General features: G+C 33.6%; 2 protein-coding genes across 5 annotated transcripts; both read right to left on the bottom strand.

Annotated features, from left to right (window-relative positions):
* Positions 1-326: 326 nt before the first annotated feature.
* Positions 327-2,588, bottom strand: LOC130943287 (zinc transporter 1). The gene is made up of 2 exons (XM_057871088.1): positions 1,875-2,588; positions 327-1,051 (listed from the first exon to the last, which is right to left on the bottom strand). The coding sequence occupies exons 1-2, from the start codon at positions 2,539-2,541 to the stop codon at positions 660-662; spliced, it is 1,059 nt and encodes a 352-aa protein (XP_057727071.1). The 5' UTR covers positions 2,542-2,588; the 3' UTR covers positions 327-659.
* Positions 2,589-3,270: 682 nt separating this feature from the next.
* On the bottom strand, positions 3,271-6,539 carry LOC130946391 (E3 ubiquitin-protein ligase SDIR1-like). Of its 4 annotated transcripts, none has more exons than XM_057875120.1 (9): positions 6,139-6,226; positions 5,830-5,956; positions 5,661-5,715; positions 5,529-5,581; positions 5,201-5,429; positions 4,925-5,039; positions 4,564-4,606; positions 3,814-3,939; positions 3,271-3,721 (listed from the first exon to the last, which is right to left on the bottom strand). In XM_057875120.1, exons 1-9 carry the CDS (start codon positions 6,198-6,200, stop codon positions 3,590-3,592), a joined length of 942 nt encoding a protein of 313 aa, XP_057731103.1. In that variant the 5' UTR covers positions 6,201-6,226; the 3' UTR covers positions 3,271-3,589. The 4 variants fall into 4 exon arrangements, with proteins under 4 accessions (XP_057731103.1, XP_057731104.1, XP_057731106.1 ...); XM_057875121.1 differs by having other exon boundaries at positions 3,272-3,721; positions 4,925-5,045; positions 6,129-6,350; XM_057875123.1 differs by lacking the exon at positions 6,139-6,226 and adding an exon at positions 6,442-6,539 and having other exon boundaries at positions 3,274-3,721; positions 4,925-5,045.
* Positions 6,540-18,605: the final 12,066 nt, after the last annotated feature.

Below are 18,605 nucleotides of genomic sequence, written 5' to 3'. Positions count from 1 at the left end.
TTTAATATTTATTAATTTTAATTAATAAATATTAAATAAGATAAATTTAAGTTGTTTAAGTTGATTTTTTATTATCTCTATAGCATTTCAGTTTGGCAAATAGATATCACATTCACCATCAGTTTTTAGTTACAAGATCATACAATAATTAATGACAATTAAAATGGCTATGAACACTATTGTTCAATGTATGGCATGCATATATGCATATACGGTAATTTTAGGGAGACAAAAAAATAGTCCAAATTTATCTTATTTAGTATTCATTAATTATTACGACAATTAATAAATATTAAATAAGATAACTTCTAATTATTTTTAACTAATTTTCTTTACTTACTAAACATTTTTGATATATATGAGTAAAAGATAGATGTAGAACAATTCCAATTTTGGCAAATGTACAATGGCATTCATTGACCATCATTCACTCACACACAACCAGGTTACAATTAATTAAAAAAGGTAAAAATTCAAGTGCGGTTAACTTCATGTGAAATTGATAGTTGAAAATCGTTAAATAATTTAAATGATTTGACTAAAATTTTTATCTAACGACTCTCAGTTAACAACTTCATCTAAAGTTGAGAGCACTTGAGTTTCCACCGTTAACAAAACACTCATATCCCACATGTATGAAACTTGATCATCATTATTATTCAGTCCCATATCATGACCACAGCAATAAGAGCAACTCCAAGAAGCACAGCTAGAAACCTAAACCAAGGTGTGTCGAACCGGTTCGCACTGTGTGGCTTGAATCCTTTAGATATCAAATGATTGATGGCAACATAGATGAAAATACCACAAGCCATGCCCATTGATATAGCGTATATCCAATCCGCGGTTGATCCTTGAGTTGTGGTGTCTATGGCAATGCCAATTCCAACCCCAATGGGACTAGAGATTGCAAAGGCTAATGAATATGCAATTGTTGCAACTAAGGGCCTCTTTGGTAACAACCTAAGCAATGCAATTCCCATTGCAATGGCTGCAAATACCTTGTGCAATGATATTGTCCACAAGTTCCTCCATGCATCATACTTAGTAGCTGAGCAATCAAGAATACATATACATGTATGTATCATGTATCAGCTAATTAAATATGTTCAAATCATAATTTTTAATATTCAATCATTTGAAATTCATGGTATATATCAGGATGAAAAAATAAAATAAGTTAAAGCACATTAAAATATGAATGGTTTTTTAAGAGCAACGAACTAACTTTTCTTTTACCAATAATTAGCCAACAAAATCCTGAAAGAGCGAAAATTAAAAGAAATTCAAGGAAAAAAAACTAGCTAATTGTTAGTTATAAAAAAAATTCAATTTTTTTTCTCATATTATATATAGAATGTTGTGGAAAGTGAGAAAAAAGAAAGAAAACCTAAAAGAAATTGAAACAGTCAGTAACTCTAGCTAGCAAGGAAATCATGAAGAGTAACTAATAAGGCTCTAATGCTTCACTGAAATACAATCATGAGAATTCATTAATCAAACAATAAAATTGATGAATAATATGCATAACTGAAGTGTATCTATATATAGAGTAATAAATTAATCAAAATATTTAGAAAATAATAAAAATCAGTATAAAATAGTTCAAAATTTCTTTATTTTATATTTTTTAAATATTGCTAAAATAAATAAATAAGATTAAATATAATAAATATATAATTACAGATATCACATATATAAAATTGTAAATGTTAAATTAAATAAAGATAATTTTAACTTTGTAAATTAGTAGCTAACTCCAAACCATCTCACATTATAGTAAGTCTAATATATTATATCATGTCTACTATTCAATACAAATAGAATTATAATAGAAATTAACTAAAAAAAAAAAGTAAAAGAGAGAAGAAAACCTGAGACTCCAACAGCAATGCCTTCAAAAACAGAATGGAAACACAAGGCAGAAATAAGGAGAATGGTGTCCCCAAGAGATGAAGTCTTCACAAAAATAGGGTTATGTGTGGCCATCAATGTCACATCTCTATGGTGTTGTTGATAGTCTTGATCCTCCTCCTCTTGATGCCCTTGCCTTTCTTCTTCTGCCTCAACGACCTTCGCTATCTTCTGACTATTGCTGGTGACATACATGACTACACAGTCACCAAACATAGTCAGAAGATAGCCGAAGGATGCGAGCATGAAGGAGAAAGGGTAAGTTTTAGTGGTGAGGTCCTTAAAAGTGTCATTGGAATCGCTAAGGAAATGGATCAAAGAGGTTCCAAGGAAGACACCACCCGCAAACTGAGTCCCAAGAAGAAGAAAGGTTTCGTTCCATTTGAAGAAGTAAGGAGAGACGCCGCCAACGAAGGTGCTCACAAGCATGATGATCAAACACCATATCTTCACCAAGATCAAACCCTTATCGTGCAAAGCCACGCTCCCTTTATCTTCATCACCACCATGAGCATTGATTGGGTGAAGGAGAGAAGCTAAGAGGCACAGAACATGGAACGTTGACTTTGTTATTATTAGGGTCATTGATGTTTTTGCCATGGCTCTTGTAGCATCAGAAGAAGCCATATGTTGTGATCGTTATTATGATCTTGTTTTGTTGCTTTTTAACGTGTCTATTAGTCACATATTGTATTATTGTATTGTTGTATTAAGATCTATGATTATTAAGTTTGTTAATTAATTAAAACTTGTTTAGTAGTTAGTACAATCCAATATGTTAGTAGATTGTATTATTTGTACTACAATGTTGACTTTTTTGAAATGTAGCCTTTGTACTGCACCGCTATTGCCGTCAGCTTCTATGCAATCAAATTTTAATTATTAACATTACAAACTCTTAATTATATAAACTTGGAAGTTTATTACAATATATGTCATATACTAATATTAACGTTGAATTTAAAATAGAATAAAACTGCCGAGTATAAAATATTTAAGAACTATATTATTGAAATTATCCTAAAATACGTCTGCTAGTTCAGCTCCTCCAGCTAGGGTCCCGGGGTCTAGTAAGTGATAATATTAAAAATCATGTTTAAGTATAAAAAAAAAAATCCCAAATGAATTAAATAATAACTTAAACAGCACATATCTGAGTATCTGACGTTAAGTTTAAACATAAAGATCACCATATTATGTAACAATGTTATGTTGTGTGTGTTGTTTTTGGAGGAGGGAAAGGGGCATGTGGATGTGGATGTGGAGGTGGGGTTGAAATTCATACCTGACAGAAGCCATACACCGTGTTCTTGATTTTTCATGAACTCGTGCATTATTTTAGTTTATTGAAAATGGTCTATGAGGATTGAGACCCAATTCAAAGTTTTGTGGGTTGTGTCATAATAATAAAAATAATAATGTAATTGCTGAATCACTTTTGTATTTTTGCATATGGCAAAGGATGGAGAGCATGTAGCGTCCAAGACAAACCAGCTTCCCTAATGTGATTATGACCGAACATGGATTTGATTCATAATATTGTTATCCTAAGGAGTAAGAACAAGTTCAAGGTAAAGACATCACATCATATGTTTTATTTTGCTATATACTTGAACGGATGAACTTGATATACACACATCATGCATTTTACAGCTATATGTTGATTGGAAGAATACTAAGCAATATCTGAACCGTCGGAATCAGTCTCGGTCTCCCTGTTTCCTCGCCATTCCAAACCCATCTTAAATTTGCACACCGGACATGTTCCTCGCTGCCGGAGCCATGGATCAATGCAGTTGGCATGAAACTGAAGAATTGAAAGTATATCATTGGTGATTCTTATGAGTGAAGCATGGTAGGAGAAGTTGAAGAAAGCAAAATGCAAAATATAGCACAAACCTGATGCAAGCATGGCAGGCTACGGACTAGTTCGCCACGGTTAACTTGGTCCAAGCATATCGTACATGTTAGCTCATCTTCCGGGCCTTGGTTATTTCCCTCGGCTCCTTCGCAGGCTTGCTTATTCTGATCGGAACATATGAGTTAGAAAAACTATGAAGGATAGGATTAGTGGAAGCAATTCATTCCCTCTTGATAGAAAAAAGTCACACTATAGTATTCTAAAATCTAAAAGCATAAAGAAAAAACAATGTCACTATCCATATTTAAGCAGAGAAGAATATAGCACATCAAGAAGGAAGCTTTCTAAATCACAAATCAATAGAGGAGGCATCACCATAGGGATAACATTATACATTTGCAGTCTATATGCCATGTATTATTGCCTATGATATTTTATGATCTCATTGTAAAGACTCACAAATCAGGCCTAATTTATAAAGCCTAAGAGAAATTAGGTTGGAAGACCAATACCACTCATGTTCATGGCAATGCAAGCCAAAAATACAGAATTCGATATAAAATATCATTATCTTCCCATATGTAAAGTATGTAGTAAGATTCTTGGTATTGATACCAGGCCATAATGGTGCTACTTAGAGGCAATAGTACAAATTAAGAACCACTATTAATTCTTGAAAGTAACAACAAAGAGTAGAACCAAGCAATCACATCATTATTACCAATTAACAGCTGCTTCATAACTCAAATGATGATGAACATAACAGAAGGATAACCAGAGATATCTACCTCAGCAGCACTCGAAGAGGATCCCAACCCTGCTGAGCAATCCCTGTGAGCATTAAAAAATTTGCATCAGTAAATAACTAAATAAAGCATATCAATTTTAAACTTCAGGAAAAGTCAGATTCAGAAGCATCATTGTGGCATATTCTTTTCTGCCTGTTTCAAGATTCATAACCACCTATGATTTATAAAAAAAAAAAAAAAAAAAAAAACATGGTGATCTCAAATTCACTCAAGGGTGAACTCACTATCCAACCCTCTTGAAAATGAATGAAAGTAGAATCCGAAAATTTACACAGGTAAAGAAAGTCTTTCACACACAATAAGAATATTTTAGAAAACCAACACAACCCAGTGAACTCACTTTGTTGGAACTGCAACTTTATAGTTGTGAACGGGTAAGGCATTTATCTCTTCCTCAGTCATGGAAGTAGTAGTCAAAGCAGTATCAGAGTCAAGAGCTCTCAAAGCATCATAATCTACCCCTTAATGAAATAAAAGGATTATCAATTTTGAATTAACAAAAGCATATTTGTATAAAGCTGATAAAAACTGCTCTCTCTTTTCACATCCCTTGAACTTTCATCTTAAAAAAAAACAAAATGATAAATGTTGAAACACACATTTCAAAGCATAATACCTAGTTCATCGAATTCACGATCAAGTAGTGCAAGCTGAAGCCTAAGCCCCTGCAATTGTCCTCTAGTTGCAATTGCTATGGATGGTGGCACATTAAGCCATAATTCGGTATGGCTAAGCAATCCAGTTGCTGCTGCTGCATGAGCCCTGGCCTGAGCTTGAAGATGCTGACAAGCTGTGTACATCCTCAAGCTTGTAGCCATCGCAAAAACAGCAAGCACAAGCCATAGCTACAAGCATACTTACACATGGTTATCATATTATTTGATACCAAATCAGAATGCTACAGAAACCTTTTGCTTGCCCACAATAGCTAAATTATTACTTACCATAAAATAATGTGCCATCTGAGGAGAGTTCAGCAGCATGAATAACACAATAACTGAAGGACAAATCAAATACAGGTTAAAAAACTACAATGATGAAGCAGCAAAGCATTAGCCCAACAGTAATTAGATTACCTGTGGTGAGAAAAGCCAGAGAATTGCTACTAATTGGTCGAGCCGGATGAATACGCTGACAAAAATGAAAGGAAAAACTAGTAGCATGAGAATTAGAGTTGGATGATTCATGTTTGCAATGTGAACTACTTGTTATACAAGCTAGCATGCAAACAGCATTGAAGCATACCATCAAGGATCTTTCAGGAACATAATCTGGAAAACCACTTTCAATATCTCCCCTACTCCCTCTGAAAACAAAACTCATAATTGCGAAGAAAAACTTGCAACAATTGCCAGTGGCACTACCTAGCGACCTGTAAATAAAAGTCTTTGGTTCATCACAGCGATTCATTTATGATATATTAAAGGAATAACAAAGCTCCTGCATTGGTCATAATCATGAAAGGAAGAACTTTTAGCATTAACAGAATTCCAAGCATGAATTTCTGAAGCAACAAAAGAACACAAAGCATTAAGTAAGGTTACAAGAGCAAACTTGACACAACAAACTCTGATTTGCTTATTGATTGATTCATAAAGAGCAAGGAGAATATGCATTAAGATTCCAACAAGCACCCAATTCGCCAACTAAAACAATTGGGGCCAAAGTTTCAAACTTTGGTGACCAAGGGAGCCAAAAAAGACAGAAAAATCGGAAATGGGCAGTGCAGGATCATGTCTATACAGAAAGGAACCAGACATTATCGAATTATTAGAATATGCCGACAGAGATTAGAAACAAGAAAGAGATTGGAGACACATTGCAGAAATTAATGTTAGAAAGGAAAAAGAAACTTACGAAAAAACAAAGAGAAGCAGTTGAAAGGATGTTCCGTTGCTTTCGGAGGTGACAATGTATTATAATCGTCACTCTCACTCACTCATTCACTCACTCAGTTCAGCTCAAAACTCGTCCAAACTACCAACTGAAATTGTTTTCACCTTCTTTTGCTTTTGCTTGTAGATGCAATTTTATATCACTTTTATCTCACTCTTTTTTTTTTTTTGAATTCATATAAATTAAAATAAATTTAGATAGGCTTAGAATATAGATTACATACACTACTTTAAGATTAGGTAAAAGTATGTGTGCGGTATTTTTTCTTCTTTCCAACTTTGCATTTTGGCTACAACTTCTTTGAGTATTACACTAATTAGGTTATAAAATAAGATTTTATGTTCAGATATATGTCATAATCTTATTTATTATATATTATTGAAATCGATTTTTTTAATTAATAATATAACTCACATTATATTATCTTAAAAGTATTTTTTGATTTATTTTATTTGATTTATTTAAATACGTTAATTAATTATTTATTTATTTAATTAGTTGGGATAAATATTAAATTATTTCACAATTTGTTTGACCGCATTAATTCTAATTAATTAATTATATTAATTATTTGATTTGACTGAAATAAATAAAGTAATTTTATTTTAATTTATATTAATTTTTTTGTATTTTGATTACTAATTTTTAAAAGTATTATAATTTTTACTTTATATATTTATAAGATATATTTTATTTATTTAACTTATTTTATTGAGTCAAACAATTATAATAAATTTATTATATTAATTATTTAATTTAATTAATTTAAATATATGTTATTTAATTTAATTTATTCTCACTTTAATGTTTGAATTGTTATTTATTAAGAGTTTTCTTTCATGATCTTAAATATTTTGATTTTGAATGTCATATTTTTTTATAATTTTATTGATTGTTTATATTTTTATTTTAATATCAAATCTAATTTTTATTAATATTTTTTTTTGTAAATTATTATCTAATAATTATATAGCCACTATCAATTATATGGTTCTAAATATTTTTTTTAATTTAATAAAAAATATACTTTTATTTTTTTTATTTTACTTATTTTTGTATTTATATTTTATTCACTATACTCTATTTTTTTTACCAATTGTTCTTCTATTCAATAATAGTTTTTTTTTCTCCTATAATGCATTATTTATATTTTTTTTATTCTTTTATAAACTATAAAACATTATTATTTGTTATTGTACTTCATCTCTTATCTTTTTTATTTTATTTTTTAAAATTATATTTCTTACATACTTAATTTTATTTATGATTTGCGAGATTGAGTGATGAAATAATATCAATAAAGATTGTAATGTTCTTCTATATTTTTTTGGCTTACCTCATTTTTGTACGAATTGTGATTAACTATATACAATAGCGTTTGTGCATAAATAGTAAGTATAAATTGTATCTTATCTTCTTTTAGTAAAATTTGTATTATTTATCTTAAAATTGAGCAAAATATTATAAATTATTTTGGATCAATAAGCCTGTCATCGTTGTAAGTTGTACCAACATATTGTGTATTTAGTTGTATATTCATCTTATCTTTAGTAGTTTGATAAGTATTTAAACTAACAAAAAGTATAAAACTATTTCTAGATACAAATTCAACTACTTAAACTCAAGAATAGACAAATTAAAAAATGTTAGTAAATTTCAACTGCTAATAACGTTTATCATATATATTACATTAATTCTAAAAAGGAATATAATACTAAAATATAAAATAGTTTTAAGTAAATTTTAATAAAAACAGTTATCGATAATAATTTTTTACTATGATAATAAAAAAGTAATTTAAGGACAAATTTTATCTGGTATTAGATTATATTTGCTCAAATCGATTTAAATCGATTTTAATATAAGAGAAAGAGAATTTAAAAATTTTGTTATAAATTATGAAAAAATATCTACAAAGTTAACTATAATATTATTAAAAAAATCTTTAAAAAGATAAAATTCTAATGTAAATATTTTAATTTAATCACAAATAATTATATATTACTATTAATAAGTAATTGTTATATTTTGAAAATATATAAAATTATTATATATGTGCTTTATTTTAAGATTTACACATAGTTTATATTATTACAGATTCGGAAAGAGAACCTTGCGTGATGCACTCTTTAGATTGTGTTAATGTGATAATGAAGTCCGAGTGAATTCTGGTATTTAACAAGATATGTTATTGTTTAAGAAATAAATAAACTGCTCATTTTCAGAACGTTACATGTTTTACAAGTTATAGAAATTACACTCAACGGAACATCTCCTATTAATCTTACATCTAACTAAGGCTTACTTGATTCTTTATGAAAATCACCGAAAGTGATAGTTTTATTAAAAGATGACTACTCACATCAATATGTCATCATATAAAATAATAGTTAAAAATTATTAAATAACTTAAATATATTTAATTAAATTACTTAACATAACACGACTCTAACATCTTAGCTATAACCTTCTTATTCAAAATAGCAAAACTTGAAATTACACTGCATGTCTTATATTGCTACAAAATGTGACTATTTTGGAAGGCTTTTGTAGTTTTGTAAGTATTTAACAGTTCTCATTCATTGAACTAGCTAGCACACAAGAATTTCTTAACAATTTTTTTTAATAAATAAATCAAGAACTAACTAAGATTTTATATTAGGAGCTAGCTAGATCTGTATGTCTACCTTTCTTGTTTATGTCTGGTAGCACATTATTAAGGGCAAGGCCTTTGTCGGAAACTATATAGTATAAATTAGGTTAGGTGGGGATAACTTAACTTGAATGCACAAAATTTTCAGGTTGCTGCTGCAACCTAACGTGTGATTTTTATTTGTTGCATTGATAGTTTGATACGACGGAAAGCCAAATATATATAAGTCATCGTCTTATGTCAACTATTAATTGTATTGTCCTTAATATTATTATTAGCATGCATTACATTTAATTAATGATTTGTATGAAGTGATAATAACAACACCATCAAGACACCAAGGTAGATATTGACGGATCGGTTTGGATCAACCATGGAGCTGGCTACTCTACTCTTTCAACATTAATTTGGTTGGATAATGTAATGTAATTAATGTATAATATCTTTGCATGTGTAATTCAGTATTTTCTTTCATTTTGAGCTATGTATCCAATTAAGTTCCAACTCTCGTGACAATTTTGGTCGCTGTCCATGTTACTCATGTTTCATTTTGTTTAGATGGATTGTAAATTTGTAATGTACAAAACCATATTGATATATATTATTGTTCATGTATCATTTTTTTATCCTTAAATTTTTTATTTGTTTGAAAAGTGAAACTTCTTTTGTTGCCATCTCATTTTTTCTTTAACATAATTTGTAGATCGTTTATAATAAAACAGCGATGATGTTCACTTCACAATCACATGGCTGATGGCTCTTTCTTTTTGGTCATGATATATTCCACGTCACTAACATGTTTAAATGGCAATTATGCTACGAAATAATACGGGCAAATGACACAATTAAATTAAATAGAGAATAAAATTATTTAATGCTATCAAATTAAAAAATGTTACTTGAATCACCTAAAAGCACTTTTCTATATTATTTGAATGAGTTCAATTCGAATTTGAAAAACAAATAGTAATATGAATCAGACAAAATCGAATTAGCAAAAATTTTTGTAATTTAAAATAATCCAATTCGAATTATGCATGGATTTGTCTTACCCAATAAACTTAATTCAAATTAGACATGGATATAGTGTTAAGGTAATTCGAATAAGAGTGATTCGAATTATACATGCAAGGACATCAAGAGAGCCTATTCATGACACTCAACAAGAGCATGGGGAATCCCCTCATCAAGAAATCTTTGAGATATCTCAAGGGATACATTTTTCTCCACACGACTATTGGGAGCACCAAAATCACTAGGGATGGAGCAACAAATGTAAGGAAGAGACATAGAGGAGCTCAAGAGCACCATTGGACCTTCAAGAGAAAGACGTCACCCTCATTAAGGTGGACTCATTCCTTAATCTCCTTGTCTATTTATTTTTCTGTTTTCGATTTTTATGCTGTATGTTCTATATATGTTTGTGTCTCCACTACATGATCATTAGTGTCTAGATTCTATGCCTTAAAGCTATATGAATCCTTCACCTCTTTTAAATGAAAAATGTGTTTAAATACAAAGGAACAAGAAGTACTTGGATTTCAAATTTTATCTTGAAACTAGTTTAATTATTTTGATGTGGTGGCAATACTTTTTGTTCTTTGAATGAATGCTTGAACAGTGCATATTTTTATAGTGAAGTTTATGAATGTTAAAATTGTTGGCTCTTGAAAGAATGATGAACAAAGAGAAATGTTATTGATAATCTGAAAAATCATGAAATTGGTTCTTGAAGCAAGAAAAAACAGTGAATAAGAAAGCTTGCGAAAAAAAGAAATTTGGCGAAAAAAAAGAGAAGAAAAAAAAGAAAAGCAAGCAGAAAAAGCCAATAGCCCTTTAAACCAAAAGGCAAGGGTAAAGAGGATCCAAGGCTTTCAGCATTAATGGATAGGAGGGCCTAAAGGAATAAAATCCAGGCCTAAGCGGCTAAATCAAGCTGTCCCTAACCATGTGCTTGTGGCATGCAGGTCCAAGCGAAAAGCTTGAGACTGAGTGATTAAAGTCGTGATCCAAAGCAAAAAGAGTGTGCTTAAGAGCTCTGGACACCTCCAACTGGGGACTTTAGCAAAGCTGAGTCACAATCTGAAAAGGTTCACCCAGTTATGTGTCTGTGGCATTTATGTATCCAATGATAATACTGGAAAACAAAGTGCTTAGGGCCACGACCAAGACTCATAAAGTAGCTGTGTTCAAGAATCAACATACTTAACTAGGAGAATTAATAATACTATCTAAAATTCTGAGTTCCTATAGATGCCAATCATTCTGAACTTCAAAGGAAAAAGTGAGATGCCAAAACTGTTCAGAAGCAAAAAGCTACAAGCCCCGCTCATCTAATTGGAACTAAGTTTCATTGATACTGTGGGATTCATTGTATATTCTCTTCTTTTTTTCCTATTTTGTTTTTAGTTGCTTGGGGACAAGCAACAATTTAAGTTTGGTGTTGTGATGAGCGGATAATTTATACGCTTTTTGGCATTGTTTTTAGGTAGTTTTTAGTAGGATCTAGCTACTTTTTGGGATGTTTTTATTAGTTTTTATGCAAAATTCATATTTCTAGACTTTTCTATGAGTTTGTGTATTTTTTTTGTGATTTTAGGTATTTTCTGGCTGAAATTGAGGGACCTGAGCAAAAATCTGATTTAGAGGCTGAAAAAGGACTGCAGATGCTGTTGGATTCTGACCTCCTTGCACTCGAAGTGGATTTTCTGGAGTTACAGAACTCCAAATGGCACGCTCTTAATTGAGTTGGAAAGTAGACATCTAGAGCTTTCAAGCAATATATAATAGTCTATACTTTGCTCGAGTTTTGATGACGCAAACTGGCGTTCAAACGCCCCTTCTCTGCCCTATTCTGAAGTCAAAACGCCAGAAATGGCATAAAAGTTGGAGTTAAACGCCCAAACTGGTATAAAAGCTGGTGTTTAACTCCAAGAGAAGTCTCTACACGTGTAAAGCTCAATGCTCAGCCCAAGCACACACCAAGTGGGCCCAGAAGTAGATTTCTGCATCATTCACCTATTTCTGTAAACCCAAGTAGCTAGTTACATTATAAATAGGACCTCTTACTATTGTATTTTCATCTTTTGATCTCTTGATCACATTTTGGGGGGCTGGCCTCACGGCCATGCCTAGATCTTGTTCTTATATATTTTCAATGGTGGAGTTCTTACACACCATAGATTAAGGGTGTGGAGCTCTGCTGTTCCTCGAGTATTAATGCAATTACTACTGTTCTCTATTCGATTCATGCTTATTTTTATTCTAAGATATTCGCTGCACTTCAACATGATGAATGTGATGATCCGTGACACTCATCATCATTCTCACCTATGAACGCGTGACTGACAACCACTTCCGTTCTACCTTAGAACGAGCATGTATCTCTTTGCCTCCATTCCGAAAGATCGGAGTCTTCGTAGTATAAGTTAGAATTATTGGCGGCTATTCCTGAGATCCGAAAAGTCTAAACCTTGTCTGTGGTATTCCGAGTAGGATCTGGAAAGGGGATGACTGTGACGAGCTTCAAACTCGTGAGTGTTGGGCGTAGTGACAGACGCAAAAGAATCACTGGATTCTATTCCAACATGATCGAGAACTGACAGATGATTAGTCGTGCAGTGACAGTGCATTTGGACCATTTTCACTGAGGACGGGAGGTAGCCATTGACGCCGGTGAAACCCAACATACAGCTTTCCATGGAAAGGAGTATGAAGGATTAGATGAAGGCAGTAGAAAAGCAGAGATTCAACAGGAACAAAGCATCTGTATGCACTTATCTAAAATTCTCACCAATGAATTACATAAGTATCTCTATCTTTACTTTCTGTTTATTTATCTTTTTACTCATTAAAACTCCATAACCCATTTTAATCCGCTTGACTGAGATTTACAAGGTGACCATAGCTTGCTTCAAGCCGACAATTTCTATGGGATCGACCCTTACTCACGTAAGGTATTACTTGGACGACCCAGTGCACTTGCTGGTTAGTTGTGCGGAATTGTGACGAAGTATGATTCACGTTTGAGCGTATCAAGTCTATTGGCGCCATGGTTGATTATCACAATTTCGTGCACCAAGTTTTTGGCGCCGTTGCCGGGGATTGTTCGAGTTTGGACAACTAACGATTCATCTTATTGCTTAGATTAGGTAACTTTTATTTTATTTTCAAAAGTTTTCATAATTTTTCTTCTTTTTCGTTTTTCCAAAATTTATTTTCAAAAAATACAAAAAAAGTATAAAATCATAAAAACTCAAAAATATTGCATGGTTCTTATTTGAATCTAGGGCCAAATTTTAAGTTTGGTATCAATTGCATGATTTTAAGTGTCTTGCAAATTTCGAAAAACATGCATAATGTTCTTGATGAATTGCCTTGTTTGATCTTCATGATTTCTTGTTTTGCACTGCATAATGTTTTACATGTGTATTCTTGCAAAGCATATGGCCCAAACATGAGAAAGTTCTAAGTTTGGTGTCTTGCAAGTTTTCTTTTATGGAAAACTAAGTTTTTGATGTTCATCTTGATCTTCATGATTGTTCTTGGTGTTCATCTTGACGTTCATAATGTTATTGCATATATCTTGTGTTTTGATCCAAGAATTATATATTTTGACTCATTTTCTTGTTTCACAAAATTGAAAATATATCTTCTTGAATAAAGGATATAGCAAAATGAAGATCCAAGAACATAAAGCAGAGGATTTACAGAGAAAAAGCTAGGCGTTCAAAACACCCAGCGAAGAAGAAAAACTAGCGTTTGAACGCCAGCCAGGGTACCTGGTTGGGTGTTTAAACGCCCAGTAAGGAAAGAAAACTGGCGTTTAAACGCCAGCCAGGGTACCTGGCTGGGCGTTTAAACGCCCAAAACATGCAGCTCTTGGGCGTTTAACGCCAGGATGACAGAAGGAGAGGAATTTTGTTTTCAAATCAAATCTTTTTCAAATCTTCATTTTTTTTCAAAATCAAATCTTTTTCAAATCAAATATTTTCAATCATATCTTTTCAAACATATCTTTTTCAAATCATATCTTTTTCAAAATTTGATTTCAAAATCTTCTCTAACTTCTTATCTTTTCAAAATTGATTTTCAAATCTTTTTCAACTAACTAATTATTTTAAATTTCAATTTTCAAAAATTCTTTCCCCCCTCTCTCATCTTTTTCTGTTTAAACACTAACATTCCTCCTCCATTGTCAATTCGAACTCCATCTCTCTTTGTGAGTTTGAAATTTTACCTCCCTCCTTCTATTCTTATTTTCCTTTGACACCTCAAGGGATCTCTATACTGTGACATAGACGATTCCATATTTTCTTTGTTTTCTTCTCTTTCATATGAGCAGGAACAGAGATAAAGGCATACTTGTTGAAGCTGATCCTGAACCTGAAAGGACCCTGAAGAGGAAGCTAAGAGCAGCTAAAGCACAAAACTCTGAAGAGGACCTCACTAAAATTTTTGAAAAGGAAGCAGCAAAAAAAACAATTATGGCCGAACCAAACAACAATGCAAGGAGGATCTTGGTGACTTTACTACACCAACTTCCAACTTCTATGGAAGAAGTATCTCAATCCGTGCCATAGAAGCAAACAATTTTGAGCTAAAGCCTCAATTAGTTTCTCTACTGCAACAGAACTGCAAGTTTTATGGACTTCCATCAGAAGACCCTTATCAGTTCTTAACTGAGTTCTTCCAAATATGTGACACTGTTAAGACCAATGGAGTTGATCCTGAAGTCTACAAGCTTATGCTTTTCCCTTTTGCTGTAAGAGACAGAGCTAGAACATGGTTGGACTCACAACCTAGAGATAGCCTGGACTCTTGGGATAAGCTGGTCACGGCTTTCTTAGCCAAATTTTTTTCTCCTAAAAAGCTGAGCAAGCTTAGAGTGGATGTTCAAACCTTCAGACAAAAAGATGGTGAGTCCCTCTATGAAGCTTGGAAAAGATACAAGCAACTGACCAAAAAGTGTCCTTCTAACATGCTTTCAGAATGGACCATATTAGATATATTCTATGATGGTCTGTCTGAATTTTCCAAGATGTCACTGGACCACTTTGCAGGTGGATCCATTCACCTAAAAAAAATGCCTGCAGAAGCTCAGGAACTTATTGAAATGGTTGCAAATAACCAATTCATGTATACCTCTAAGAGGAATCCTGTGAGTAATGGGATGCCTCAAAAGAGAGGAGTTCTTGAAATTGATGCTCTGAATGTCATACTGGCTCAGAACAAAATATTGACCCAACAAGTCAATATGATCTCTCAGAGTCTGAATGGATTGCAAAATGCATCCAACAGTACTAAAGAAGCATCTTCTGAAGAAGAAGCTTATGATCTTGAGAATCCTGCAATGGCAGAGGTGAATTACATGGGTGAAGCCTTTGGCAACACCTATAATCCTTCATGGAAAAATCATCCAAATTTTTCATGGAAGGATCAACAGAAGCAAGGCTTCAATAATAACAATGGTGGAAGAAACAGGTTTAGCAATAGCAAACCTTTTCCATCATCATCTCAGCAACAGACAGAGCATTCTGAGCAGAATCCTTCTAGCTTAGAAAACATAGTCTTTGATCTATCTAAGGCCACTCTTAGTTTCATGACTGAAACAAGATCCTCCATTAGAAATTTGGAGGCACAAGTGGGCCAGCTAAGTAAAAGGGTTACTGAAACTCCTCCTAGCACTCTCCCAAGCAATACAGAAGAGAATCCCAAAGGAGAGTGCAAGGCCATTGATGTAATCAAGATGGCCGAAACCTTGAAAGAGGAGGAGGACGTGAATCTCAATGAGGAAGACCTCAGGAAAAGTTCATTAGCCAATAAGGAACACCCTAATGAGGAATCAAAGGAATATGAGGCTCATACAGAGACCATAGAGATTTCCTTGGACCTCCTTTTACCATTCATGAGCTCTGATGACTATTTATCTTCTGAAGAGGATGAAGATATTGTTGAAGGGTAAGTTGCCCAATATTTAGGAGCAATCATGAAGCTGAATGCCAAGCTGTTTGGTAATAAGACTTGGGAGGAAGAGCCTCTCCTACTCACCAATGAACTGAATACATTGGTTCAGCAAAATTTATCTCAAAAGAAACAAGATCCTGGTAAATTCTTAATACCCTGTACCATATGCACCATAACCTTTGAAAAAGCTCTGTGTGACCTGGGGTCAGGGATAAACATGATGCCCCTCTCTGTAATAGAGAGACTGGGAATCTATGAGGTACAGGCTGCCGAATTCTCAATAGAGATGGCAGATAAGTCTATGAAAAAGGCTTATGGACTAGTAGAGGATGTGTTAGTGAAGGTTGAAGGCCTTTACTTCCCTGTTGATTTCATAATCCTAGACACTATGAGGGATGAGGATGAATCTATTATCCTTGGAAGACCCTTTCTAGCCACAGCAAGAGCTGTGATTGATGTTGACAGAGGAGAGTTGATCCTTCATATGAATGAAGAATGCCTTGTAGTAAAGACTCAAGGTTCTCCATCTGTAACCATGGAGAGTAAGCATGAAGAGCTTCTCCCAATACAGAGTCAAACAGAGTCCCCACATTCAAACTCTAAGTTTGGTGTTGGGAGGCCACAGCCAAACTCTAAGTTTGGTGTTGAGAGATCTCAACCATACTCTGATCATCTGTAAAGCTCCATGAGAGCTCACTGTCAAGCTATTGACATTAAAGAAGCGCTTATTGAGAGGCAACCCAATCTTATTTTAATTCTATCTATATTATTTTGTTTTCTTTTAGGTTGATGATCATGTGAAGTCACAAGACAAAAATAAAGAAAAAAAATTCAAAAACAGCATTGAAAACAGCACACCCTAGAGGAAGGACTTACTGGCGTTTGAACGCCAGTAAAGGTAGCAAAATGGGCATTTAAACGCCCAATCTGACACCTTTCTAGGCGTTTAAATGCCAGAATAGAGCACCAGGTTGGCGTTTAAACGCCAGAACAGGGCAACAAACTGGCATTTAGACGCCAGAACAGGAAGCAAAGCTGGTATTTAAACGCCAGAACAGGGCAGCAGACTGGCGTTTAAACGCCAGGATTGCACTCTAAGGAGTTTTGTACGCCCAATTGGAGCAGGGTTGAAGAATTCCTTGCCCCCTCAGGATCTATGGATCCCACAGGATCCCCACCAATCTCAACGCACTCTTTCTTCTCTTCACACCTTTCTACAACAATCTTCCCCAAATACCCTTCACCAATCACCTCCATATCTCTACCCCCCTTCACCCCTTCATTTTCACGCATCACAACCACCTTCTTCCCCTCTTGTTCGAACCCTATACACCCTCCATCTCCTCCATTTTCTTCTTCTTCTACATCTTTCCTTCTTCTTTTGCTCGAGGATGAGCAAATATTTTAAGTTTGGTGTGGTAAAAGCATTGCTTTTTATTTTTCCATAACCATTTATGACACCCAAGGCCGGAGAAACCTCTAGAAAGAGGAAAGAGAAGGCAATTGCTTCCACCTCCGAGTCATGGGAGATTGAGTGATTCATCTCAAGGGTCCATAGCTTAGTAGTAGAGCATTTGGCTGCACATCAAGAGAGCCTATTCATGGCACTCAACAAGAGCATGGGGAATCCCTTCATCAAGAAATTCCTGAGATACCTCAAGAGATACATTTTCCTCCACACAACTATTAGGAGCACCAAAATCACTAGGGATGGAGCAACAAAGACAAGGAAGAGACATAGAGGAGCTCAAGAGCACCATTGGACCTTCAAGAGGAAGACGTCACCCTCACTAAGGTGGACTCATTCCTTAATCTCCTTGTCTATTTATTTTTCTGTTTTCGATTTTTATGCTGTATGTTCTATATATGTTTGTGTCTCCACTACATGATCATTAGTGTCTAGATTCTATGCCTTAAAGCTATATGAATCCTTCACCTCTCTTAAATGAAAAATGTGCTTAAATACAAAGGAACAAGAAGTACTTGGATTTCAAATTTTATCTTGAAACTAGTTTAATTATTTTGATGTGGTGGCAATACTTTTTGTTCTCTGAATGAATACTTGAACGATGCATATTTTTTATAGTGAAATTTATGAATGTTAAAATTGTTGGCTCTTGAAAGAATGATGAACAAAGAAAAATGTTATTGATAATCTGAAAAATCATGAAATTGGTTCTTGAAGCAAGAAAAAGCAGTGAATAAGAAAGCTTGCGAAAAAAAAAGAAATTTGCCGAAAAAAAGAGAAGAAAAAAAAAAGAAAAAGCAAGCAGAAAAAGCCAATAGCCCTTTAAACCAAAAGGCAAGGGTAAAGAGGATCCAAGGCTTTGAGCATTAATGGATAGGAGGGCCGAAAGGAATAAAATCCAGGCCTAAGCGGCTAAATCAAGTTGTCCCTAACCATGTGCTTGTGGCATGCAGGTCCAAGCGAAAAGCTTGAGACTGAGTGGTTAAAGTCGTGATCCAAAGCAAAAAGAGTGTGCTTAAGAGCTCTGGACACCTCCTC

The sequence above is a fragment of the Arachis stenosperma genome, chromosome 8 (genome assembly GCF_014773155.1).
Source record: "Arachis stenosperma cultivar V10309 chromosome 8, arast.V10309.gnm1.PFL2, whole genome shotgun sequence".
In the NCBI taxonomy this organism is placed as follows: domain Eukaryota; kingdom Viridiplantae; phylum Streptophyta; class Magnoliopsida; order Fabales; family Fabaceae; genus Arachis; species Arachis stenosperma.
The sequence above is the reverse complement of the archived record's forward strand: the minus strand, read 5'-3'. Positions and strand labels throughout refer to the sequence as shown.

Bases quoted from the DNA above. Each gene is read 5' to 3' on its own strand.
- LOC130943287 (XM_057871088.1), bottom strand. From the start codon at position 2,541: ATGGCTTCTTCTGATGCTACAAGAGCCATGGCAAAAACATCAATGACC. The intron at 1,052-1,874 runs GTTTTCTTCTCT...TTGATTGCTCAG, and splicing joins CATTGCTGTTGGAGTCTCAG to CTACTAAGTATGATGCATGG.
- LOC130946391 (XM_057875120.1), bottom strand. From the start codon at position 6,200: ATGCATATTCTCCTTGCTCTTTATGAATCAATCAATAAGCAAATCAGA. The intron at 5,716-5,829 runs GTATGCTTCAAT...CATTTTTGTCAG, and splicing joins TTCCTGAAAGATCCTTGATG to CGTATTCATCCGGCTCGACC. The intron at 5,430-5,528 runs GTAAGTAATAAT...GTATGCTTGTAG, and splicing joins AGATGGCACATTATTTTATG to CTATGGCTTGTGCTTGCTGT.